Below are 26,110 nucleotides of genomic sequence, written 5' to 3'. Positions count from 1 at the left end.
TCCAGGCATGGCAACCCACAACAATGAATGTGCTTCTACTGACAATCTTCCAGTCTGCTGTATCTCGGATGAGCTGTCATTAACAAATTTAATTTCATCAGTCATTTATTTCATTTCCTTTTTAGTTGAACTTTTTAAGCTTACGTGCTTAGTGAATTTATTGAGTCTTGCATAAAATTATTTCTTCTGAAGTTGGTTAACAAGATTTATTTTAGGTTTAAGTTAGAATAGTAGAATGCTGAAAGTATGTTAACATATGTTAGGTATAACACTGCTTTTATACCCTAGATGAGCAAGAGGGTACTAGCTTAGATTTGGATCAGGTTAGTTTTGTAGTTGCACTGTGGTGACATTTCATTAGATGGCTGCACTTAGCATATCCTGGTACGGTACCCACCCCATGGAATAATAGAAATAATGAACAAGTGTGATATTCTTATTGATCATTGATAAGCTCAGCTGGCTTCACGTTTCTGCTCATATATTCATTCAAAGTCCACTTCATGTGTTTCAGGGTTGGCTTTGTTTTATGTGTATGTCAAGAATATTATACTTGCTCACAAATATACATCCATAATTGTGTTTCTACATTGATCAAAATTGAAATTGTCTTCCAAACGTTGTCTTTGCTTTGTGCAGCTTTGCATCTGTTTTGGTAGATTTAATTTTGGGATATGTTTACATATTTTTTGGTTTTCAAATTTAAACTGTGTGCTGTAACATGTGAGGTTTCATTGAGGCTAAAAATGTTATATTTTCAAAAGCATTAGTTTTTTTCTTTTTAACTTATTGCAGAATTTTCAACTTTTGTTTGATATTTTAAACATTAATTTTCTGATTATTCTTTGATAGCTGTTTAACGTTATGTTCAAATCAAGTCAGTGTTTGCTTGTTTGTGTTCATTATGCTAACCTCAAATTAAAATGATTGTTTTGTGGCTAATGTGTGTTTCAATTTTGTTGTTTAATGAAAAACAGGGATGTTTTCTTTTTACCTTTCTCTTCTTGTAAGATGTTGTTCATACTAAGTTCATGTGATGAATAATAGCATATAGTTTTGCAATTTTACTCAATTCTGATATTAATTATTCATTTTAATGCACATCTGTTTGAGTATAAAAATCAATATTTTGCACAATGCTATTATGTATCTCTCATTCCAGGTTAATTAAACTCTGCTGTGGACATTTTGTCATGGTTATTCTTGATATTTCAGCTCTAAACAGGATTGGAAGTCTGCGGGAGAAATCTCGCTTCAGCTCTCCAGACACAAGGTCGCGTGCACAAAATGGCAGCTTAGATCACCGTGGTGATCTCATCAACAGCTCTGTGCAGGGTCTTCACCGAGTGTCCCTTTACGTGCTAGGGGAGAAAACCCAGATGAAGGTAGGTTCATGAGGGAGTCCCTTTGTCTCTCAGTAAAACAGCATGGTTAAAAAGGTTCCCCATCACTATATTGCTTGCTAGAAGAGGCAATTAGATTGGGTTGTGTGGTGAGTCTTGGGGACTTGGCTGACGAGCATCATCGTTGCCTGATTGCTTGAAACATTGTTCAAGTTGTCATTCACTAGTTTGCCTAGTCCAGCCATGGCTTTAAACAGATTGTCCTGTGATGCAGCTGGAATATTGCTGACTTTGGTATATTACAATAAACAACTCGACAACAAACTTTAGCTTGGTTTCATGGTATTCTGGAGTCAAGACATTGCTGTTCAGTAATCCACTACACCACCCTATTTCACCATGGTAGAGAGTCTGTTTCAGTGAAGGTGAATGTTCGGTAATCCACTACACCACCCTATTTCACCAGGGTAGAGAATCTGTTTCAGTGAAGGTGAATGTATTTCTGACCACAGGGCATCAAGATGGAGTCGTTTCAGAAGTGTGACTTCATCCCGTTGGACTTCTTCGAGGTGCGCCACGTGAAGGCCAGCTTCAAGAAGTTGATGCGTGCTTGTGTTCCAAGCAGCCTGTCACCAGAGGCCAACTTCTACAAAGCTGTGGAGGAGTCCGAGTGGCTGCTGCAGGTATGGAACATGGCCTCCTCTCGTGGCCATTTTGTTTTTCTTGTTTAACTCCAGCCTTGGTATGAGAAAGGTTTGATCTGAAATGAATGGACAGATATGAATAGAAACTGTTCCATGTTTCAAGTGATATCATTCTTTACACTTATTACAACATGGGTAAAACAAGTGGATTTTTTTTGTTGTTTGTTGGGTTTTTTTTCAAAACTCCTGGATTCCGTCAAGTAAAGTAGTGATGGGTTTAATGAATAAAAGGAAATCAAATGTATTTTGGCTTCTTTGAGTCCACTGAATTTAGAGTGCTCTATCAACAACTTTCCATGGCCTGTGTACTCATTAACATGGAGAATCTGGATATCAGTATATTTCCATTGCAACACTTGCTTGTTATATTCCTTAGTAGAATGTGTCCCTATTATCCTATTCTTGTTGTAAGAGCCAACGAGATGGTGGAGTGGTCAGGCATTTTTTATTTGGCTGATGGCATGTACCCTGCTCATGCACACTGCCCATGCTTCAATATCTTGCTTGCTTTGTCCAAACTTGATCAAGGCCACCACAGAGGCCAACTTTGCAGACTGCTATGTTAAATAATATCAACCCACTTACATAACATCACATACCATATATTCCTGGAGCTCAACTGACCCATCTGTTCCTGTGATCAGATCCAGAATGTGATGCAGCTGGCGGGGGCCACAGTGGACCTGCTGGACGTACAGGGATCCTCCGTCATGATCTGTCTGGAGGACGGCTGGGACGTCACTTCACAGGTACGTAGTACAACAGGGCACTAGGAGTAGGTGGAAGGTACACACCAGTGACCTGTTCATTAACTGCTGGAACTTCACTTATTGGAGACACTCCATAGATTCTAGTATCACCATATTCAACTTACCATGGCACCAGGCAGAGAGAGATCACACCACGATGATGACGATGATGTTTCACATACTCTAAAGTTGGGAGTCTACTACAAGGTGTAATGTGAATTTCCTGAAATAGGAGTGTCATGAAAGCTGTAAGTGAATTAAGTTTTGAGTATCCTTCAAACTAGTATAAAGTACAAGTTTCCTGTAGGTTATGGTGTGAATCCTGTGCTGGAGCCAATCAGCCCCCCCATCCAATGCTATTACATTTAAACTGGAATTTGGAGTTTCCTTCAAACTAGTTTGCTGCAAGCTGTAGTGTGACTGACAATGTGCTGCAAGCTGTAGTCTGACTGTGTCGTTCCTCCCCAGGTGGTGGCAGTGGCGGAGATCCTGCTGGACCCACACTATAGGACAATCGAGGGGTTCAAGGCTCTGGTGGAGAAGGAGTGGCTGTCTTTCGGTCATCGCTTCACACACCGCAGCAACCAAACAGCTGCCAACCAGGCTAGCGGTTTCGCCCCGGTCTTCCTTCAGTTCCTGGACGTAGTGCATCAGGTACTTTAATGAGTAAAAACACCTGTTGTCTGGAAGGGTAACAAGATGAACACCTGTGCTGATAGGTCGGTTAATGAGCAAACACCTGTGCTGATAATTAGTTTAAGACATAAGTCAAATTGTGCTGACATTTGGGTTAACAAGAAAATACTGCTGTTCATATTTTGGCTGACGTTACTTACCTTTTACCATAGCAATTGCTGATCTGACACAACAATATAAGACACACGTTGGCTAAGGATACAGTGACTGCTACTTGCTGCTCAAGGATTTACACATTTACCTGTGTATAGTCTTTAGCCTGTTAATATTGTACATAAGCACTGCTACAACCTAAAACCTTCAGGCTTCTTCCAACATTAACCTGAAATACAATAATGAAACCAGAACTCATACAATGTATCACTGTTAGAGATAACAATAAGTCTAACATGTAAGGTGCTTTATCTGTACTGAGTATTGTCCCTTGTGACCTACAGGTCAAATCCTAGAGTCACCTTGCACAAAATACAAATAACTGAAATAGTGTTCACTCCCACTCACTCACCCAATCAATCAATCATCCAATCTATCAATCACACACATGCAAACTGTTCTTCCCAGATTCACCGCCAGTTCCCCTTGTCCTTTGAGTTCAACCAGCACTTCCTCAAGGTTGTGGCGTATCATTATGTCTCCAACCGATTCCGAACATTCATGTTGGACAATGAGTTTGAGCGTGTGGAGGCGGGCTGGCTCCATGAAGATAAACGTCCCTCCAAGGTGGATGATGGGGAGGAGGACTTAGGCGGCTTCTCCCCCAAACACACGGCCAACACAAGTGTTGGCGGGTCCATCTGGGACTACATCGAGAAGCAGCACAGACGATCAGCCACTTTCTATAACTTCATGTACAGCCCGAAGATGGAGACACGGTGAGTCAATTTTTGGTTAAAGATGTACTAGGTTTGGTGGGGAATAGATGTGTTCTTTGAGGGTTCTTTTCTTTTGACTCTAAGTACAGGTTGATAAGGTTGTTATGAGAGTGGGTTTTTTGTCATTTGTAATATCACATTGATTAAGTGATAGTTATTATGGGTCACTTTGCTTAAAGTTTTGAGTGTGGGGTTTGGCTCGCATCTAGCATCATATATGTTCAATGGCAATAGTATTCTTAGTGAAACACCTTTTTGATAGCACTTCAGAGTTGCCTCCCTTGGCTGGCTATATTTTGTTTTGACTTCCGGTCGTATGTTCGAGAAAATCACCTAATGTTCTGAGAGAATAATGAGGGAGCCTAGCCTTGCTAGAATGCTCGAGAACTGTGTAAGAGCTATATAAAGGCTGGTTGTTGCATTGTGTGACGGGAATTATCACATGACTGGAGTTATACACATCTGTCTCAAGAGCTGAACGTGCTTGCCTGTTCAACTGTTGTCATTGTAAACAACCTTCAATCAGTATATCTGCTCTCACTGTAAATGTCAAGACTCTGGTGAGTTAATATTTTATATTTGTGACGCAATATTTTAGATTTGTGACTCAATTGCATTGTATTAGAAATCTGTATTGTTATTCATTGTAGTTTGCTCATTGTTTATTCAATATATTATTGAATATTTTAGACTTGTCTGTGTTCTATTTTGCTGGTTCAAAGGAGACTCTTAAACCTTTTGTCACAGCAATGTATGAACCGTAACAAGGTGCTAAACTGAGGGAAAACATATAATGTTAGAAATAGGTAGTGTCATCTGGATTAAACAGATGCTCTTTTTAAAGAATGTGGGACAGAACTGAAGTGTCAATTATTACATGCATGTCTAGACACACTGATGGAATATATCCTTAGTGTATTCAAGTGACTTCATTCTCAAATTTGACTGCAAGTTTAACCTGTTGTGTATGGTGTCATTAGTTGAGAAGTGTTAAATACATTGTTCCGCCTCCCAGGTGCTACGTCCTTACTCCAACATCTCCAACCTTCGCATCTGGGACTACTACCTGGCTGAGGATCTCGCACACGGCCCCACCTTTGACATGGAGGTCGTAACCAAGGAGATCCGGCAGAATGAGGACCAGGAAGCAGAGGCCATGGGCATCTCTCGGAGGAAGATCCTAAATGCCTGCTACGATAGTATCATGCTTCAAGAACCCAACTACTTTCATGGACAGTTCCAGGTGAGCATGTCAGAATTCCTCACTGCTGCCTCTGTTGGACAGTTCCAGTTGAGCATGTCAGAATTCCTCACTGCTGCCTCTGTTGGTCATAGGTTTATCGGGGCGGTGGGGTAGCCTAGTGGTTAAAGCGTTGGCTCGTCACGCCAAAGACCCGGGGTTTGATTCCCCACATGGGCACAATGTGTTAAGCCCATTTCTGGTGTCCCCCGCCGTGATATTGCTGGAATATTGCTAAAAGCGGCGTAAAACTAAACTCAGTCAGTCAGTCATAGGTTTATCAAGTGGTCAGACCTGGAGGCTTGGTTGATTGTTTGATATGTTTTAGATCTGTCACTGGCCAAACCTTTTTTTTTAGCAGGCTGCTGTAATGAGTACAAACATTGTTAAGCATAGAACCCTTGTAAAATACTGAACTCATTACCAAAGTGCCGTGTATATTTTTCCAAGAAATCAGACATGTCATTTATCAAGCAGGGTTCATACTGACTTGAAGGCCTTGAACTTAACAGCTCAGTCTTGAAAAGGCCATGCATTTAAATCGTGGGCGTGGTAGGCGAGCTGTGTACAAGGCTAGTGATCCAGCAAGCTTGAAGTGCAGGGATCGAGCCCACCTGTGACCAGATGTGTTGTCACAACCCCAGTGCACTTAAAAGAACCCACGAATTCGCTGGTAATGACCAGATGGTGGCCACATGAATACATGCAAACACCTAGTTGCAACTTCCAGTAGACTTGGACAAAGTACTGTGACTATGTGTCCAAGTCCACCCAGATGTGAAAGGGTAACTCGTAAGGATGGGAAAGCCACATTATGATCCCAAGGGAGTTGAAACTGATAATACGATGTGCCATTTGAGTTTGACATCCAATGATCGAGGGAAAAACAAAGCACCTTTGAGCAGATGAGCTGGATATTGGCTCTATGCAAATATTAGCATAATAATTAAATCACTCTTTGATGATTTTCCTTTCTGTAATCATGTACGATTAAGAGATAAGCTTAATTGTGAAAGGACTCCACTCATTGCATGGCATGGTGCTCATGCTTTCAGCCACTGGTTTGTTTGGTCTCCAGGCTATTATGTAGAAGCCACTGTGTAACTGATGGTAAAAGTTTCTGACTCACACACTGAGACATGACCCTGATGTTTTGCAGGAGACCCATCGGCTAGAGACGGACCTGGGTCACCTGCCCCAGAAGTGGAAGGTACAATGGGACAAGCTGGAGTCCCCACACCGCGATCATGTGCAGCGACAGGTGTCGTTCAACACCCAGATGGTCCGGTCTCATGGCCGCTCCATACACAAGCGCTCCACCCTAGAGATACTGGTCCGGGGCAAGATGCTGGGTGAGGCGGCCAGGATGTTCACCCAGCCCCATCACTTCGAGAAGACCACCTTCACCACCCCCCTGTATTATGACTACTGCACCCATGTGCTTTGGGGACTGTCCAAAACAGGTGGGTGCTTTAATTGTTATACCATGTGCTCTGGGGATTGTCCAAGACAGACGGGTGCTTGCTTTGTTAGACCATGTGCTCTGGGGATTGTCCAAGACAGGCGGGTGCCTGCTTTGTTAGACCATGTGCTCTGGGGATTGTCCAAGACAAACGGGTGCTTGCTTTGTTAGACCATGTACTCTGGGGATTGTCCAAGACAGGCGGGTGCTTGCTTTGTTATACCATGTGCTCTGGGGATTGTCCAAGACAGACGGGTTCTTGCTTTGTTAGACCATGTGCTCTGGGGATTGTCCAAGACAGGCAGGTGCTTGCATTGTTAGACCATGTACTCTGGGGATTGTCCAAGACAGGCGGGTGCCTGCTTTGTTAGACCATGTACTCTGGGGATTGTCCAAGACAGACGGGTGCTTGCTTTGTTAGACCATGTGCTCTGGGGAGTGTCCAAGACAGACGGGTGCTTGCTTTGTTAGACCATGTGCTCTGGGGATTGTCCAAGACAGGTGGGTGCTTGCTTTGTTAGACCATGTGCTCTGGGGATTGTCCAAGACAGGCGGGTGCTTGCTTTGTTATACCATGTGCTCTGGGGATTGTCCAAGACAGACGGGTGCTTGCTTTGTTAGACCATGTGCTCTGGGGATTGTCCAAGACAGGCAGGTGCTTGCTTTGTTAGACCATGTGCTCTGGGGATTGTCCAAGACAGGCGGATGCTTGCATTGTTAGACCATGTACTCTGGGGATTGTCCAAGACAGGCGGGTGCCTGCTTTGTTAGACCATGTGCTCTGGGGATTGTCCAAGACAGGTGGGTGCTTGCATTGTTAGACCATGTACTCTGGGGATTGTCCAAGACAGGCGGGTGCCTGCTTTGTTAGACCATGTACTCTGGGGATTGTCCAAGACAGACGGGTGCTTGCATTGTTAGACCATGTGCTCTGGTGATTGTCCAAGACAGACGGGTGCTTGCTTTGTTAGACCATGTGCTCTGGGGATTGTACAAGACAGACGGGTGCTAGCTTTGTTATACCATGTGCTCTGGGGATTGTCCAAGACAGGCAGGTGCTTGCTTTGTTAGACCATGTGCTCTGGGGATTGTCCAAGACAGGTGGGTGCTTGCTTTGTTAGACCATGTGTTGTCCAAGACAGGCGGGTGCTTGCTTTGTTATACCATGTGCTCTGGGGATTGTCCAAGACAGACGGGTGCTTGCTTTGTTAGACCATGTGCTCTGGGGATTGTCCAAGACAGATGGGTGCTTGCTTTGTTAGACCATGTGCTCTGGGAGTGTCCAAGACAGATTGTCCAAGACATGTGCTCTGGGGATTGTCCAAGACAGGTGGGTGCTTGCTTTGTTAGACCATGTGCTCTGGGGATTGTCCAAGACAGGCAGGTGCTTGCTTTGTTAGACCATGTGCTCTGGGGATTGTCCAAGACAGGCGGGTGCTTGCTTTGTTAGACCATGTGCTCTGGGGATTGTCCAAGACAGGCAGGTGCCTGCTTTGTTAGACCATGTGCTCTGGGGATTGTCCAAGACAGGTGGGTGCTTGCATTGTTAGACCATGTACTCTGGGGATTGTCCAAGACAGGCGGGTGCCTGCTTTGTTAGACCATGTACTCTGGGGATTGTCCAAGACAAGTGGGTGCTTGCATTGTTAGACCATATGCTCTGGGGGCTGTCCAAGGCTGGTGGGTGCTTGCATTGTTAGATATTGTGCTCTGGGGGCTATCCAACACAGGTGGGTGTTTGCATTGTTGGACCATGTGCTCTGGGGGCTGTCCAAGATAGGTGAGTGCTCTTAATAGAGACTGTCACTGGTTGGTAAGATTCATGTAACAATCTAACAGTGTTAGACTCACTCACTCAACTGTGCTCTGTTTTCAGGAATGCGTTGTGTCGACTGTGGCTACAACTGCCATGACAAGTGTCAGCCATCAGTCCCCAAGAACTGCACCAAGCTGAAGACGATGTCCGACGCCAGTGCTAGCAGCTCCAGTATATCACGGACAGGAGGCTCTGATGCCAGCTCTAGTTCTGTTGGTAAGTCATGTGTGGATCAGTACATCAGTAGCAATAAGCAGAATACACCTACATGCCTTGTTTCAAGATGATACCATGTCCACATGTATCTTGAGTGTGACCGTACTGGTCAGAGTGAGTGAGTATGGTTTTACACCGCTTTTAGCAACATTCCAGCCATACCATGGGCGGGGGACACCAGAAATGGGCTTCACACATTGTACCCATGGGGGGAATCGAAAATGGGTCTGAGGCATGATGAATAAACACTTTATCCACTAGGCTACCCACCCCCCATACTGGTCAGATGAACTTTCAGTTTTGTGCCCTCTGCAAGGTGCTTGTTTCTGTCCATGAATATATTATAAGTTACAGAACTATACTTACCAAACATGTTAAAATAGGACAGTGTCTGACTAGAAACACCTGTCAAACACTGACAGTGTACTCCTCTCCATACAGAATTATTCCTCAAGACATATATCAGACATGCTCAATATTATATCAGACATGCTCAATATTATATCAGACATGCTCAATATTATATCAGACATGCTCAATATTATATCAGACATGCTCAATATTATATCAGACATGCTCAATATTATATCAGACATGCATGTTGGATTATTGGAACAACAAACATATTGTATGGGATGTTTCTGTATCGTAGATACTCTGTCCGCAGCCACCACACAAGCCTTCGAAAACTTCCCCTCCAGTCTGGGTGACTGTAGTCACAGCACCCACGAGGGGTTTCTGTACAAACAGGGGGCGGGCGCTGCTCAAGGGGTGGAAACAGCGCTGGTTTGTACTGGACTCCATGAAACATCAGGTGAGTGGGAGTGTGGTTTGTTTTTACTGTGTCCAGTTCCAGTGACTGACTGAGCTTGTAGCTGTTGGGGGGAATGTAGTTTTGACCTAACACAACAGTGGTTTGCTGTCTTGAACAAATGTGTTGATTACAAAAATATGACTTTTCACTTCTACCTTCCAAGAAGCTGTGAACGACAAGCTGTTCTGTGTGGAAACAAATGACTTGTATATTTGGACCAATCTGTGGGCTTATCTTTTGCTTCATTATTAATATAACTAGTGTCTCATCTTCACTAATCAGTGTTATGAAAACATGAGTAACATATACCTTGCCCTACAGCAATGTTACACTTCAAAATCCTAGTGACGAATTGTTTCTTGTGTTTAGTTGCGCTACTACGATGCTATACAGGACGGGAACTGTAAAGGCTTCATTGATCTGGCTGAAGTGGAGTCTGTGCAGCCCGTCAAGAACCACCCTGGTGCATCCAAGAAATCAGAAGAAAACTCTATATTTGAGGTAGGAGCTGCTCCATAACTCAGGATGAGAGGTCCAGTCAACCTATGTTCTCTTGTCATGACTCTAGTACTCTTATTTCATACTTGTTTTTCATTATGTTCTTTATAATCAGTCATGGGAGTTTGTTTGGATATATTTGTCATGTTTATTGCAGTAAGTTGAATCACAGCCCCCAGTAGTGGCAATGTGAATGAGTAATGAGTTTTTGTTTTATTTTGTTTGTTGCTTAACACCACATTCAGTAATCTCTAGCTCCATGGCAGCGGTATGTAAATAATCAAATCTGGACCAGACAATCCAGTGATCAACAGCATGAGCATCAATCTATGCAATTGGGATACAATGACATGTGTCAACCAAGTCGGTGAGCCTGACCACCGGATCCTCTTAGTCGCCTCTTGCAACAAGCATGGATTGCTGAATATCAATTCTAACCCAGATCTTGAAAGGTTTAATGGCTTATGAAGGGATACTGTATAATCACGAATGTATTCAGTTATGTTTATACCTTCCACCAAGGGAGACCTGGATTGGTTAAGTTTACAGCAACATCTGCTGAATTAACTTGAGGCGTGTTGATTCCATGTGATCATGATGGCGTTTATCATTGTTCAGTATATCAATCACTGAATTGTCTGGTCCAGAGTTGATTATTTACAGGCTGATATAACTGACATGTTGCTGAGTGCAGTGTTAACAACCAACACCAAATGTGTCAATGTGGTGATGATATTCCTGTTGATGTTACAGATCCGCACTGTTCGAAGGCAGTACAACTTCATGGCTGCCAACCCTGTTATGGCCCAGGAGTGGATAGACAAACTTCAGAGCTGTATACAGTAGCGAACACTAGCAAGCCAGACATTAAGTGCTATGTTTCCATGACAACAGTGTGGCTGGATAGATACTGGACCAGTTTATACTGGCAAGAGTGGTACACTTTTGAAGGGAACAGATTGAAGCCAGCTTAAACTAGATTGGACCAGATTGTACAGGAGTTTGTATTTGTGGAAGCATGACCAAGTTTTGTGAGTGTACGTGAGTGTGGGTGATAGTCAAGACTCTGCAGATCTCAACCAGCACTGAATCGTTCACAGGGTCAAACTTGGCCTCATCGTACAATCGTCCCCAAAGAATACTTGGCTCTCTGAGACGCAACTTACATGGAGTCAAGCTATATTTTTCGCCATAGTCATGTGTATGGAAGACGAGCCCTGTGGTGCACAGCTAAACCAGAATGGGAACCATTCAATCTGTAATACTCAAACTTGGGAGTATTTGCAATACCAGCGTTACAATGTGCGCACATGTAAACCTGTAAACCACATGTAGCTGTTCACATGACACCGTGCCCTGGGAAATGCATGAACCTGATCTCTGCTACACTGTCAGATAATTATAGGAAGAGAGTCGCTAGCCTCTTTCTACAGGTCGTCTAGTAGAGTCGGTGGTCCAATAGTCATAACTTTCCAGCATTAGATGTAGACATGCACAGAACTGATGGTAGATGCCCCGTGGATACTTGGTGTCCTGGAGAGTACAGGATCTAGACAGGGACCTCCAGATGTAGTGATGAGTCCCTCTGGCCTCATCCGAATCAGTATCATAGTCATCATCACAGCAGTACAGTAGTCTTGTAGTGCCAGAAATTAGGGTCTTCATCGTCACAGGAATACAGTAGTCTTGTTGTACCAGAAAACTAGTTTCTTCATCGCCACAGAAAACTAGAATTCACGGTACAGGAATACGGTAACCCTGTCATAACAGAAAACTAGAGTCTTCATCGTCACAGGAATACGGTAGACTGTGTAATCATAGGAATGTGACATTCTTCATCATCACAAAAATGTCATTTCTCTTATAACTCTCCATCAAAACCACTATTTAGTTATCACAAGAATACTGTTGTCTTTCTCTCATATGTTCATCGTATTTATCCCAATCACAAGCATAGTATTATCATCAAATAAATAGAAAGTAATTCTCGGATTGCATTGTAGCAGTGACACCTTTCATGGTGTACAGACTGTTGCTGAGAATGAGAGTAAAACCTCACTCACTCACTCCAGCTGCATTGTCATAGCCGCCAATACTGTTCCCATAGTGTTCAGACAAAGATGTTCAGTCTGTCACCTGCTGATACTGTGGAGTATACTGTAGATCACTGTCAGCAGCTCACAGACAGCACACAGAACATCAGTGTCTACTTAACATATGTCATCTGGCCACTGGTAACTTTTCCTGAAAGAGGATCAACGTTTTGGAATTCAGGGAAGTCCAGTAGGTCTCCATATTAACATGATACATATATTAGCCCAAATAGTCATAACATACATGGGTAGTTGATAAACTGAAATTCTGTTAGCTCTTAAGATACCTCTATCCTTAGATAAACTGTCTGTAGGCTGGTGCTTTTGTGTCCTTGCCCAGTGATGAGGTGTTGAAGTGAACTGCTGGGCCCAGTGTTTAGGGAGTCCTCATATCCTGTCACCCATTCAGATTGGAAACATTGACTCTCAAACACTCCATGTACCAGTGCAACGAGCTATAAAGGACGAGGCTCACCAGGATGAGGATATCCTGGATTAGGGCACCTGCTTACACTGCTTGTCCATGTTCCAAGATGATGTCATTTCAAGGTTCTACGGCATGACTGATAGAGGACGATGTACGACAGCAGTTGTGTAATCGCTGGAATATCATTATGTTTTTACTAACAATGATTAGTTTTGAAAAACGTTTGTTTACTTTCACTTCGGGTGTCAAGCATGCATTTACAGGAGTAAATGCCCATATGATCTGCTTTAAACCTTCATCAGGGTCGTCATTGATGATCACTTCAGTCACTGGACCAGTGAGACTTTAGTGCACAACTGGATCACATTCTCCTCAAACATGCATGAGACTTGTCAAGAGACTGATCAGGTTGAGTTTATCTGCATTTATAGAAGAAACACGAGAGCCGTTTGTTGAGTTGTGTGTGCTGTGAGCGGGTATGAATGACAGGGCTTATTTATACATGTGACAATGTGACATCTGCCGCTGTACATGCTTCGGATTTCTGTGCGTTTGTCATTGTCGTGTTTCCGTATCAGAAACACAAGTTTTAGTATTTGTATAAAACTGTATGTGGTATGTATATTGAGTACCGGTAGTCATCTGTACAGATGTATTCTAGAGATGTTGACTTGTGGGATCAGTGCGTCGTACTTCATCATTGTTTGACTTAGTGCTTGTATCCATACACTGTTGCTCCATGACGGACAATCTGCTGCTGTGTGTCATGAATGTTGCCATGGACGACAGGCATCCAGCCCTTTATATCCTTGTGTGGCATCATTAAGTCCATGAAATGTAATGTATGTATTTCACACCTTAATATTTCTTTTAGAACTGAAAAAGAATCAGATATGAATAAGCTAATTAGGTGGTAAAAGACAACTTCACATAATAAAATAGAATTATGCCTACAGTCAGCATATAGCAAGTTTCTAACAACAACAAAAATAATTTTTGTATACATGCTGTATGTTATTCACAATTGTCAATATATTGTCATTCCTTGAGATTAGAACTGGTGACAAATTTCAGACAAACTTAGTTTTTTTTCCATCTGTTATGTATTGAATTGTCAGTTACACCTGGGATTGATTGTTATATGTGAATTTGACTTTGTTTAATTAAACTAGATTTGACTTGATATTAATGTGAATTTGACTGTAGTTGCTGATCTATCTCGATATGTTCAGGGACAAGGCATGCATTAAATGTATAGAATCAATCCTGTATCATATAATACTGATCTGTTATTCAACAGTAAGACAGTGTATAAACACCAGCCTTGCCACACAGGGTAAAGACGAGGATTGTGTATGGTATATGTATGTATATAGACTTGGTTCTCTCAACCACTGTCACTATCAGTGCAATATGGATGCTCAACAATGGTTTTCTTGGCTCTATGCATAATGCATCACTAGACTCAACACCATTGGAGCAGGCTATGTATTTATTTGCTCATATAGTTTTTGGTACAACATCCTTGCATAGTTTCTTCTTTATATTTTTATAGGTATGTTTTCAGTATTACATCTGCCACAGTCTGTGAACTGCGTTGTTGGCATAAAGACACAGGACTTGCCACAAAGCCTTATAAGCCTTGCTTCTGGAATACTGCTGAGTTGTCTCCCTTTGGACATGCTCAGTGTGAATTTGTTTAATCCAATGGATAAATGACAAGAGAATACGACCGAAGTATTTTTGTAATGTTTGATATGTGACTTTGCAGGAAATTATCCAGGTTCATGTGTGTTTTATGTTTAATTTCACTCTAACCCAAAACAGAAAGGGCATTTAATGTTTAAAAGACCGTCCTACTGCCCCCACAAAATGTACAGCATATTACCTTTTATTGGGCAACATAACAATGTAACTTCCATTTCTCTGAGATAATATTCACACTATCCGTAACACAATTCATGCCAGACCTGAAACATCTTTTTGTCTGTTGATAAAAGCATAATGTGAATTTGGTACCAACTGAATAATGGCTCATTCGATCTCCAGTAATTGGTGATGGATTCCAGTCCTTCTGAAGTCATAAGCATACAGCCTCATCACCTGACTTTCCTTTCGAGCTGAGACATCGAGTCAACATTCAACTCACTCACTCACTCACCCATCTGATCTCAGACTGTTGACCAGCTCCATGTAACACTGTCTTCACTAGTAGGGCATAATGATTCATAAACACCACCTCAAGCCATACTGGCTTCCATGGACATCAAGGGAGATAAGTTGTCAAGCCTGAATCTGCTGAGTCATCCTTTTCTGTGAATGTATATTGCCATCAGTTGATGTTTAGAATCTACCGTTGTGACAGTTCCTATGGTTGGTGTACAGTGTGTGCTATTTTTGTAGGACTGAGTGAATCCGAGTCAACTTAAACAATAACTTCCTGTACTCAGTTTACCTTGGAACATGTAACACACTTGTGTAATAGCCATTTAGTGTCATGATTTGATGACAATAACCATTATTTAATACATTTTTAAACTTGAAATCAAGATTTTAGTATAAATATTTTATTATTGCCGTTTCGTAATTCACAGTCAATATTTAAAGGGTTCCTGAAGATTAATTTGCAAGAACCCAATGAATGTCCGAGGCTTTGTGGCAAAACTGTTGTCTTTCATTTGTTGAATTTTGTCCTAGTTGTATATCTACTTGTTTTTGTGGGAAATTTTAAGATGGATTAGATAATTTGTACATTTAGGCTGCTTTTATCTACAACATTGATGTTATTTTATCATGTACAGTCGTTAGTTTCTGTCAGCAGTTGTTGTTTGAACAGTAGTCTGTCAGTTTTATCTGCCTATCTGCAATGCTGTTCTAGATACTATTTTCCTTCCAAGTATCTTGTTTATGAATGTAGGCTCCTGAGTTTCATGACATTTTTGTAGCATGCTTCATGCATTGACAGAGGCAGGAATATCTATCCACATGATCACAGATATGACAGAGTTACGAAGTTACAGTCTGTTGTAGGTACCTGAATCATTTTTGATAGCAAGGCTTATATTGACAGTACCCTTTGGATGCATGACCGAGGGAATGTGAGAATTATAACTCCAAATAATAGATTGACAGGGATCATGGCACGATACGTACAAAGAGAACAATCCTATCAATGTCCCCTATTCTGCATTGAGGGGAGTACTGTCTGTAGCCTACTGGTTAAAGTGTTTGCTTATCATGCCTAACCAGTAGGTTTGACTCCCACTATGAAATGTGTAGCCAATGCAGATGGTACTCTCAGTTCACCCAAAAAGCATGTTACAACTATTTGTTTTGGGTAAATTTGGAAGGTTATGATGTAGATTTAGATGCCATGGTTAGTTTTGAAGAAGAAAGTATGAAGTGTCATAGATATTCAGTTGAACTATTTGTGCTTGTTCCACAGGTTCTTGTTTATGGCCGAGTTAGGACATGCCAGGTCTATATCACAGCCGATGTTTGAATTCCGCTTCTAGTTGTAAAGATCTGGTGTAGATTCCACATTTTATTAAGCCATATTGATCAAGAATTATAAAATTTCAGTATGACACTGGTATTCTTTTCGATGACCACTCGTTATACTGGGACACGTTTTTGTGAAATTACAACAAAGAACCATGGTTCATGTGAACCAGATCATCACACCCTCCAGGTTCAAGCCCTCTATTTCCATCACCCACAACCCAACCTACTCCACCGTTATGGCAACCATTTGTCAACTTTAGTCTGCCAATCATTCACTCTTCTTTGTAAAGTTTGAGAATATATTGTTCATTTAATGAACTAGTCACCTGCTTTACAAGGCTCAGAGAAGTTGTAGTAAAATGGGGTTAAACATCATGTCCTCAGTAGAGAACAGCACTTCCCCAAGCTGACAAAGAAGCATAATGTTTGGAGGAATCAAACTGATCCGTTTCTTTACCCTGTCCGAAATCTTAAAACCCCTCCATTTTTGGAATCCTCTACCAGTCTAATGTTCTGTATCTCATCTCTAAACCATGAAGATCACAACATCAAACCTTTTCTCATCTCTAAACCATGAAGATCACAACATCAAACCTTTTCTCATCTATAAACCATGACACTCGCCATACCAAAACAATTATCATCATTAGGTCATGAACATCATTACATAAAGCCACATCACAGCTGTACAGGATGGCACTTGCTATGTTGTAAAATGTCCCATTAGAAACTAGGACATAACTGTTACTGACATCTTCCTCCTTATGAAGAAACCATCACAAGAATGATGAAACCCTCACATGTGTACCTTTCCAGGACAGAGCAAACCCTCACATGTGTACCTTTACAGGACAGAGCAAACCCTCACATGAGTACCTTTACAGGACAGAGCAAACCCTCACATGTGTACCTTTACAGGACAGAGTAAACCCTCACATGTGTACCTTTACAGGACAGAGCAAACCCTCACACGTGTACCTTTACAGGACAGAGCAAACCCTCACATGTGTCCCTTTCCAGGATAGAGGGAACCATGTGTACCCTGATCCACATTGTAGCTATCCATGTTTGTGTATGGCTGTTGATGACTGGCTGACAAGTTGACATGACCAACAGGTTGTATTTATATATGTGATGTCCGTGTTAAGTGTACAACCCATCACAGCCCCCCTGACCTTCATCACAGGTCAGGCTGCCAACACTCTGTCTACACGGGGCTGATTTACCTGGGCACTTGTGTGGTGTCTTGTGCCCCTTTGTAGGAGTGTAGTGAGATTGAGGGTAAGAAGGTGATTGGGACAGGTAAATTCAACAGAGCATGTTAACTTACAGTATACAGACAGTCAGTTGACAAAAGATTTCAACTAAATGGTGTAATTTTTCACAAAGAGGCAAAATAGTGCAGTATTAAGTGATTGTATAAGTAATATTTGATGTACAGTGTTTTCTTGTCCACTCCATAAAAATATAGTGATGTGAAAGGTTACCATCACAAAAGGAACATTGGTTAAAGTTAGTTAATATTGTATTGAACTTTCACCTGCCTTAGTCAAGGCTGTAGAAACTTGAGTATTGACCTACATTTATGATGGCTCAGTATGAGAGATCATACATTAAAACCTCGTTAGTCCAGAACATTTGCTGTTGCAGCCATATGCTGTTAGCAGCATCAAAATGTGCAAGGGTGTGTCCCCTTTCTGTTTCACTGAGAAGGGTGCTGTCCTGAATAAGAAGGTTTCACTGACAAGGGTACTGTTTAGAATAGCAAGGTTTTACTTTAAATATTGTGTTAAATCTGTTCTTGAAGATCCATGAAGTTAAACCATGCACTATGTGTTCTCATTTGTGAAGTCTATTTTTGTGTCACCACCATCATCCCACTCCAGATCTGTTCATGTTCATCAAGTTTACATCAACGTCATCCATCTCATTACAACCATCTATATATGTTATCATTCAACACATCCTTAATCAGCCTTGTTATTCAACCTGTTATCCTCATATAGCCAGTCATCAAGGTGTTATTGTGCTACAGACACTTTACCATTGAACTCCTGATCATACAGATTGTTACCAATTATCTGTTACCCCAGTTGCACTGAATTGTATAGCAGTGTTATCATCCTAGGTGTATAACTGTGTTATTACTGACTTGTGCAACTGTCATCCTAGGTTACAACAGTGTTATCATCCAAATTATGTGACATGTCATAGCTCTAGGTTGATAACAGTGTTTTCCTCATAGTTGTCTGACATGTTAACTTCCTGGATGTGTGACAGTGTTATCATCAGTGATATATGACTGTTATCCCTCTGTCTGTGGTCTGTCATATATGTTCCGTGAGTCCTATGTGTAGTACAGCAGTCATTGTACAGGTAGTAGATATTTTACTGGTTTTAACATTTTAATATTGACAGTGTTCAGTGGATTTCATACTGGCGATACTCGCCTGTCATGTCTTCATCATATTTTTTTTCTTTTGCAAGCCAGGAAAGTGGAATAAAATATTAAATATAATAAAACGTGTGGTTTATTTTTTCCCATTATCTTAGACTTACGTCCTTCCTGGACAAATGTAGAGGGAAGATCAGACTTTATTTTGAAATTTGTTTCATCTATGAATACACAAATGCTTTTTAGAAAGTGGTCAAATGTAACATGTTATATTTGGGATTACACTTTCTTAGTAAAGTACAGATTCTAGTACTTTTGTTGGGTTGAGACCCATCCGGGATTCAAATCCACACCCTCAGAGTCAGGCACCTAATCACCAGCACACAAAGTCAGTCGCCTAACCCATTAAGCCACCGCCGCTTCCACAAAAATGGAAGTCCGACCCCTCTGATAAGTGTAAATTGGTCTACCAGTTGTCCGACTTCATTTTTTCAAAACCGCTGTCTTCACATCAAACTACTTCACTGTCAGCCCTCCCTCCCTGCTAGTTGTTGCGCAATCCGTATCTGGTGCAAAATCAAAAACACGTCACTTCTTTCCTGCAAGATCCACTTAATCTCGATATTTGGTTTCACAACTGAAGTGCATTAAAAATTTTGAAAGACAAATCTATACATGAATTCATAGCTGGTTATACACTGTTCTAAGATGCCTAGCGGTTAGAACAATCGAAAAAAAAAATACATTATCAGACAATAAAGGTATAGTTTTTTGATGTAACAATTGAATGACGTTATCCCGTCACTGCGCCATTCTAGTGTGCCCCCTCGTAATCGAACCATTTTACATTACGTCACAATGAAAGTGACGTCACGATGCATGTCAGTTGTCATCGCCTCGTACGGCCTCCTACAGTAAACTACACCGTTGCATCCCTTTTCTTGGTTTGCTGTTGCTTCACGCAGCTAACATCACTGGTGGAAACATTACGTTTATGTTTTACGACGGTTAAAATGTGTCAACTGTTATCATTTGTTTTTTTCTGGTAACGTTCGTCTTAACGTAGGGGGCAGACACATCAATAGAACAGCGCGCCAGTTAGCCCTGTGCGAGGATTCTTAATTTAGGTCACAGACACCGTCGTTTGTTTTCTGCCTTAAATTAATCGTAATTATCCTTAGAAAGTATTAAATTTGGCATCTTAGAAAAGAAATACAGTTCGCCCTACCACCATGTATAGTGTAATAAAACACACTTTTGCCCTGAACTATTATAGTTAAAGCACGAGGACGCTTGCGTCCGAGTGCTTTAACGTTATAATAGTTCAGGGCGAAAGTGTGTTTTATTACACTATACATGGTGGTAGAGCGAAGTGTATTTCTTAATTAAGATGTGGAGGAGGTCCGGGTTAGAATTGATCTTCAGTAACCCATGCTTGTCGTAAGGGGCGATTAAAGGGATGGGGTGGTCAGGCTCGCTGACTTGGTTGACACATGTCATCGTATCCCAATTGCTGTTGATCACTGTATTGTCTGGTCCAGACACGACTATTTACAGACCGCCGCCATATAGTTGGAATATTGCTGAGGGCGGCATAAAACTAAACTCACTCACTAAGATGTGGTGACGTATTGGTGACGTGGGGAGTATGACTTGAATCCTCCCCCCTGTAACATTTTCCACTTTTGGCGAATATCTTGAATTCGAACTCACCCTCACAGGTTTCTGGCACGAGCCGCCGCCTTCTGAGCCTTGTGTCTACTGACACTTGAACGCTGCCTCCATGGCAACATCAGATATGTTCTACTATGTATCACGTGATGATGGGAAATGAACCAATCAGCACGTCCTCCAATTAAATGTTATATCATAGAATAGATGAGCTGCAGCACCACTGGGTTTACAACTATATCGTCAATCAAGGGATATAACTGAACTTTACTGACATATGGCACAACCGAAACAGGTGTAACCATTGTGCCCATATCAAAGGTGCCGTGAGACTCGTTCACTTAGACATACCGTGATTGTTACAGATTTCATGTTCGTTTCTTTATTTCTGGGGCGGTGGGGTAGTCTAGTGGTTAAAGCGTTGGCTTGTCACGCCGAAGACCCGGGTTCGAATCCCCACATGGGTACAATGAGTGAAGCCCATTGTTGGTGTCCCCCGCCGTGATATTGCTGGAATATTGCTAAAAGCGGCGTAAAACTAAACTCAGTCAGTCAGTCAGTTCTTTATTTCTAACGCCATATTCCAGCAGTATAAATGTCTGTAAACACGCTAATTTGGATGGGATAATCCGATGATTGAGCATCTATCCACGCAGCTGAGATTGGGTGACATGGATCAGAGAACACCCGATCCTGATAGTCACCTCTTCCAGCAAGTATCGAGTGTAAACGACCAAAACCTAACCCAAATAACACTTTCTTGCATAATTTAGTAATATCTTGACTCCACTCTCAGGTTACATCAATACTTGATATGTCCGTTGATCAGCTCGTCAGTAGAATATGTCATGGGAGCATCTCGTATTAATGAGAGGAGGCAAGGACGGTTTATCTCCAACCTTTGTTCCTTAAACTCCATCAAATTGACCAATATGTGTCAGATACTATCTATCAATGTATGCACGAATTTAAGTCATGATCATTCTAGATTCGAAGATATTTCGCGTTATTTTATCAAATGGTCGGCCTTTAAGCTTAAAGTTTAAATGTGTAATTTCATATTCTGACAGGTGAGCTTCTGCCCCTCGCTTGTTGTCGCCACATTGAGACTGGCATTGACTTCTGTTTTAGCCTGTGATTGTTAGATATAAACGTTGATCCCTTGTGTCTCTTTAAACTGAGATAAAATCGTTGACACGAGATGGCTCTTTAAACTGAGAAATAAACGTTGATCCCTAGTGGCTCTTTAAACTGAGATAAAATCGTTGACACGAGATGGCTCTTTAAACTGAGATATAAACGTTGTTCCGAGATAGCTCTTTAAACTGAGATATAAACGTTGATCCGAGATAGCTCTTTAAACTGAGATATAAACGTTGATCCGAGATAGCTCTTTAAACTGAGATATAAACGTTGATCCGAGGTGGCTCTTTAAACTGAGATATAAACGTTGATCCGAGATAGCTCTTTAATCTGAGATATAAACGTTGACCCATTGTTGCTCTTTAAACTGAGATATAAACATTGATCCGAGATGGCTCTTTAATCTGAGATATAAACGTTGACCCATTGTTGCTCTTTAAACTGAGATATAAACATTGATCCGAGATGGCTCTTTAAACTGAGATATAAACGTTGATCCGAGATGGCTCTTTAAACTGAGATATAAACATTGATCCGAAATGGCTCTTTAAACTGAGATATAAACGTTGTTCCGAAATGGCTCTTTAAACTGAGATATAAACGTTGTTCCGAAATGGCTCTTTAAACTGAGATATAAACGTTGTTCCGAAATGGCTCTTTAAACTGAGATATAAACGTTGTTCCGAAATGGCTCTTTAAACTGAGATATAAACGTTGTTCCGAGATGGCTCTTTAAACTGAGATATAAACGTTGTTCCGAGGTGGCTCTTTAAACTGAGATATAAACATTGATCCGAAATGGCTCTTTAAACTGAGATATAAACGATGTTCCGAAATGGCTCTTTAAACTGAGATATAAACATTGATCCGAGATGGCTCTTTAAACTGAGATACAAACGTTGTTCCGAAATGGCTTTTTAAACTGAGATATAAACATTGATCCGAGATGGCTCTTTAAACTGAGACATAAACGTTGACACGAGATGGCTCTTTAAACTGAGATATAAACGTTGATCCGAGGTGGCTCTTTAAACTGAGATATAAACATTGATCCGAGATGGCTCTTTAAACTGAGATATAAACGTTGACCCCTTGTGGCTTTTTAAACTGAGATATAAACATTGATCCGAAATGGCTCTTTAAACTGAGATATAAACGTTGACACGAGATGGCTCTTTAAACTGAGATATAAATGTTGTTTCGAGATGGTTCTTTAAACTGAGATATAAACGTTGATCCGAGGTGGCTCTTTAAACTGAGATATAAACGTTGATCCGAGTTGGCTCTTTAAACTGAGATATAAATATTAATCCGAGGTGGCTCTTTAAACTGAAATGTAAACATCAACATCTGTGATGGCTCTTTCCGAACAATTTCCAAACAAAGGCAGTAAACTTGAATAATGCATTATTCGAAAAAGGTCATCCATTATGCATTGCTGCTAATTTTTTTTATCTCAATGAAACAATATCCGTGGAAAATACACGACTCGAGTTTTGTACCCAGAGGAGAGAGAGTGACATCTGAAAAACGGCGCAGTATGAACAGTATTGGATTTTTGGAACTGGGTGCCAGGTCGCTACGACGATCGTAATCTAGTAGTCGAGATCACCTGTGTAGGTGTGCGACCGTATGTCTGTGTTAAAGTACGGTAGTTGAGATCACCTTGACGATTATAAGTCTGTGTTAAAGTATGCATGGTAGTTGAGGTCAACCTGACGATTATAAGTCTATGTTCAAGTACGGTAGTTGAGGTCAACCTGACGATGATAAGTCTATGTTAAAGTACGGTAGTTGAGGTCAACCTGACGATGATAAGTCTATGTTAAAGTACGGTAGTTGAGGTCAACCTGACGATGATAAGCCTTTGTTAAAGTACGGTAGTTGAGGTCAACCTGACGATGATAAGTCTATGTTAAAGGTCAACCTACGATGATAAGCCTTTGTTACCTACGGTAGTTGAGGTCAACCTGACGATTATAAGTCTATGTTAAAGTACGGTAGTTGAGGTCAACCTGACGATGATAAGTCTATGTTAAAGTACGGTAGTTGAGGTCAACCTGACGATGATAAGCCTTTGTTAAAGTACGGTAGTTGAGGTCAACCTGACGATTATAAGTCTATGTTAAAGTACGGTAGTTGAGGTCAACCTGACGATTATAAGTCTATGTTAAAGTACGGTAGTTGAGGTCAACCTGACGATGATAAGTCTATGTTAAAGTACGGTAGTTGAGGTCAACCTGACGATGATAAGTCTATGTTAAAGTACGGTAGTTGAGGTCAACCTGACGATGATAAGCCTTTATGTTAAAGTACGGTAGTTGAGGTCAACCTGACGATGATAAGTCTATGTTAAAGTACGGTAGTTGAGGTCAACCTGACGATGATAAGCCTATGTTAAAGTACGGTAGTTGAGGTCAACCTGACGATTATAAGTCTATGTTAAAGTACGGTAGTTGAGGTCAACCTGACGATGATAAGCCTTTGTTAAAGTACGGTAGTTGAGGTCAACCTGACGATGATAAGTCTATGTTAAAGTACGGTAGTTGAGGTCAACCTGACGATGATAAGCCTTTGTTAAAGTACGGTAGTTGAGGTCAACCTGACGATGATAAGCCTTTGTTAAAGTACGGTAGTTGAGGTCAACCTGACGATGATAAGCCTTTGTTAAAGTACGGTAGTTGAGGTCAACCTGACGATGATAAGCCTTTGTTAAAGTACGGTAGTTGAGGTCAACCTGACGATGATAAGCCTTTGTTAAAGTACGGTAGTTGACATCACCTTGACGATCACGGTTTGTAAATATATACTGACTAAAGAAAATAAGGGATCACATGAAAGCACAAGTGTTCCTTTATTTTCGTCCAGGTTTCTTCACAAGCTGTGCGATACAAAGCTTGTGAAGAAACCTGGGAAGAAATAAGGAACACTTGTGCTTTCATGTGATCCCTTATTTTTCCCTCTCCATATGAACAACAGCCGAAATAACGTTAGAATTAATTACAACATTTGTAAATAAACGAGCCTAGACCAGATAATCCTGTGACTGACTTAATGTGCATCGATCTGCACTGGAATACGATGTCATGCAGTCGACCACGTCACCCCTCATACGATAATCACAGGTTGTTGGGGAACCATATTCTTCACAGAAGAAATGCCTATTCATGTACACTATACAACTATAGTGACAGTCCCCTAATATAACAGACATCACTCACTTACCATAAGCCGACATGCAGCCCACGTGGAGCCATCTTTAAACCTATAAAATATTAACACGCCGATTCTGCTCATCTGACGGTGCCGCTGTCGCCACGTTATTCCATTGTCTTCGACTTGTCGCAGTTCCTCTCTTGGCTTCCACAAACTGTGTTCTTGTACTGGACTATATAAAGGTGTAATTGCTGACTTGATGTGTGATATCTGGACGTCTCAGACATTCCTGGAACAATACAGGCGCCACATCTCTGGTGAGTGTGTTGTGTATTGTCTTGTTCTTCAAGTCAGTTTTCTTCGGGCACCTGGCTACGTGCTGAGGTATTATATACAAACAATATATTTCCGGTAAAACAACAATGCTGATACCTACAACCGTCACCAAGATGACAATAATAATGAGTAGAAGTAGTAGTAGTAGTAGTTGTTGTAGTAGTAGTAGTAGTAGTTGTAGTAGTAGTAGTAGTAGTAGTAGTTTGTTGTAGTAGTAGTTGTTGTAGTAGTAGTAGTAGTTGTTGTAGTAGTAGTAGTAGTTGTTGTAGTAGTAGTAGTAGTAGTTCTTGTTGTAGTAGTAGTAGTTGTTGTTGCAGTAGTAGTAGTTGTTGTAATAGTAGTAGTAGTAGTAGACGTCGTAGTAGTTGATTTGTTATTTAACGCCATACTCAGCATTATTGCAGCTATATGGCGGCGGTATGTAAGAAATCGAGTCTGGGCCAGACAATCCAGTGATATTTAGTAGTACCGGCAGTATAACATGATTTATAATGAATTAATCAACACGTGTTTAGCGCGTTTGAGTGTTGATCATCGGCTCCCCTTATGTTCGACTAAAAGTTTGTACCTGAAAAAAGTTAACTTATTTAAAGATATATATCTAAATATACGAAATACAATTCAAATGGAGCCCGGCACAAACCTTACTGACGGAGCTGTAGTAGACTTGAGGTCCTTTCTTAATGCATTCTCTGTGGACTGGGAGACAGTCCAATCGTCAATGTACAGGTTCAAATGGTCAACGTTACTGCTGTACTTATGTTGATGCTAGCGGTAGTGTTCTTGTACTCAAGTCTAAATGGGTGTTTTTATAGCAACAGCTATTTCTAATTAAACCTGCTTGTCAGTGGAATCACTTACAGTCACTTCCCGCACGTGTCCCCGTCCTATCTCCCACGTTGTACACACGGAGCTGACTGTCGACCACGTCGTTGCTGGCAGCCTCACCGTAGCTGGCCTAGTCTGTCTCACAGT

General features: G+C 41.3%; 2 protein-coding genes across 9 annotated transcripts in view; both read left to right on the top strand.

The window, feature by feature from the left end:
• Nucleotides 1–5,605, top strand: part of LOC124288330 (myotubularin-related protein 13-like) — a 113,707-nt gene extending 108,102 nt beyond the window's left edge. For all 8 annotated transcript variants that reach the window (XM_046724846.1, XM_046724842.1, XM_046724841.1 and 5 more), the window contains 6 exons: nucleotides 1,216–1,385; nucleotides 1,856–2,026; nucleotides 2,692–2,796; nucleotides 3,265–3,450; nucleotides 4,054–4,364; nucleotides 5,380–5,605. In XM_046724846.1, the coding sequence (XP_046580802.1) occupies nucleotides 1,216–1,385; nucleotides 1,856–2,026; nucleotides 2,692–2,796; nucleotides 3,265–3,450; nucleotides 4,054–4,364; nucleotides 5,380–5,479 (1,043 nt within the window). In that variant the 3' untranslated portion in view covers nucleotides 5,480–5,605. The remainder of the gene's footprint in view (nucleotides 1–1,215; nucleotides 1,386–1,855; nucleotides 2,027–2,691; nucleotides 2,797–3,264; nucleotides 3,451–4,053; nucleotides 4,365–5,379) is intronic.
• Nucleotides 5,606–9,181: 3,576 nt separating this feature from the next.
• Nucleotides 9,182–11,256, top strand: LOC124288309 (myotubularin-related protein 13-like). Its single transcript, XM_046724820.1, has 4 exons — nucleotides 9,182–9,212; nucleotides 9,751–9,884; nucleotides 10,282–10,413; nucleotides 11,164–11,256. The coding sequence occupies exons 1-4, from the start codon at nucleotides 9,182–9,184 to the stop codon at nucleotides 11,254–11,256; spliced, it is 390 nt and encodes a 129-aa protein (XP_046580776.1).
• The last annotated feature ends 14,854 nt before the right edge of the window (nucleotides 11,257–26,110 follow it).

Source organism: Haliotis rubra, unplaced genomic scaffold, assembly GCF_003918875.1.
Source record: "Haliotis rubra isolate DU_JTF1 unplaced genomic scaffold, ASM391887v1 Scf415, whole genome shotgun sequence".
Taxonomy (NCBI): domain Eukaryota; kingdom Metazoa; phylum Mollusca; class Gastropoda; order Lepetellida; family Haliotidae; genus Haliotis; species Haliotis rubra.
The sequence above is the reverse complement of the archived record's forward strand: the minus strand, read 5'-3'. Positions and strand labels throughout refer to the sequence as shown.

Coding starts and splice junctions, on each gene's coding strand:
- LOC124288309 (XM_046724820.1), top strand. CDS start 9,182: ATGTATCTTGAGTGTGACCGTACTGGTCAGA. Junction 9,213..9,750: donor GTGTGACCGTACTGGTCAGA/GTGAGTGAGTAT, acceptor TCTGTATCGTAG/ATACTCTGTCCGCAGCCACC. Junction 9,885..10,281: donor AAGGGGTGGAAACAGCGCTG/GTTTGTACTGGA, acceptor TCTTGTGTTTAG/TTGCGCTACTACGATGCTAT.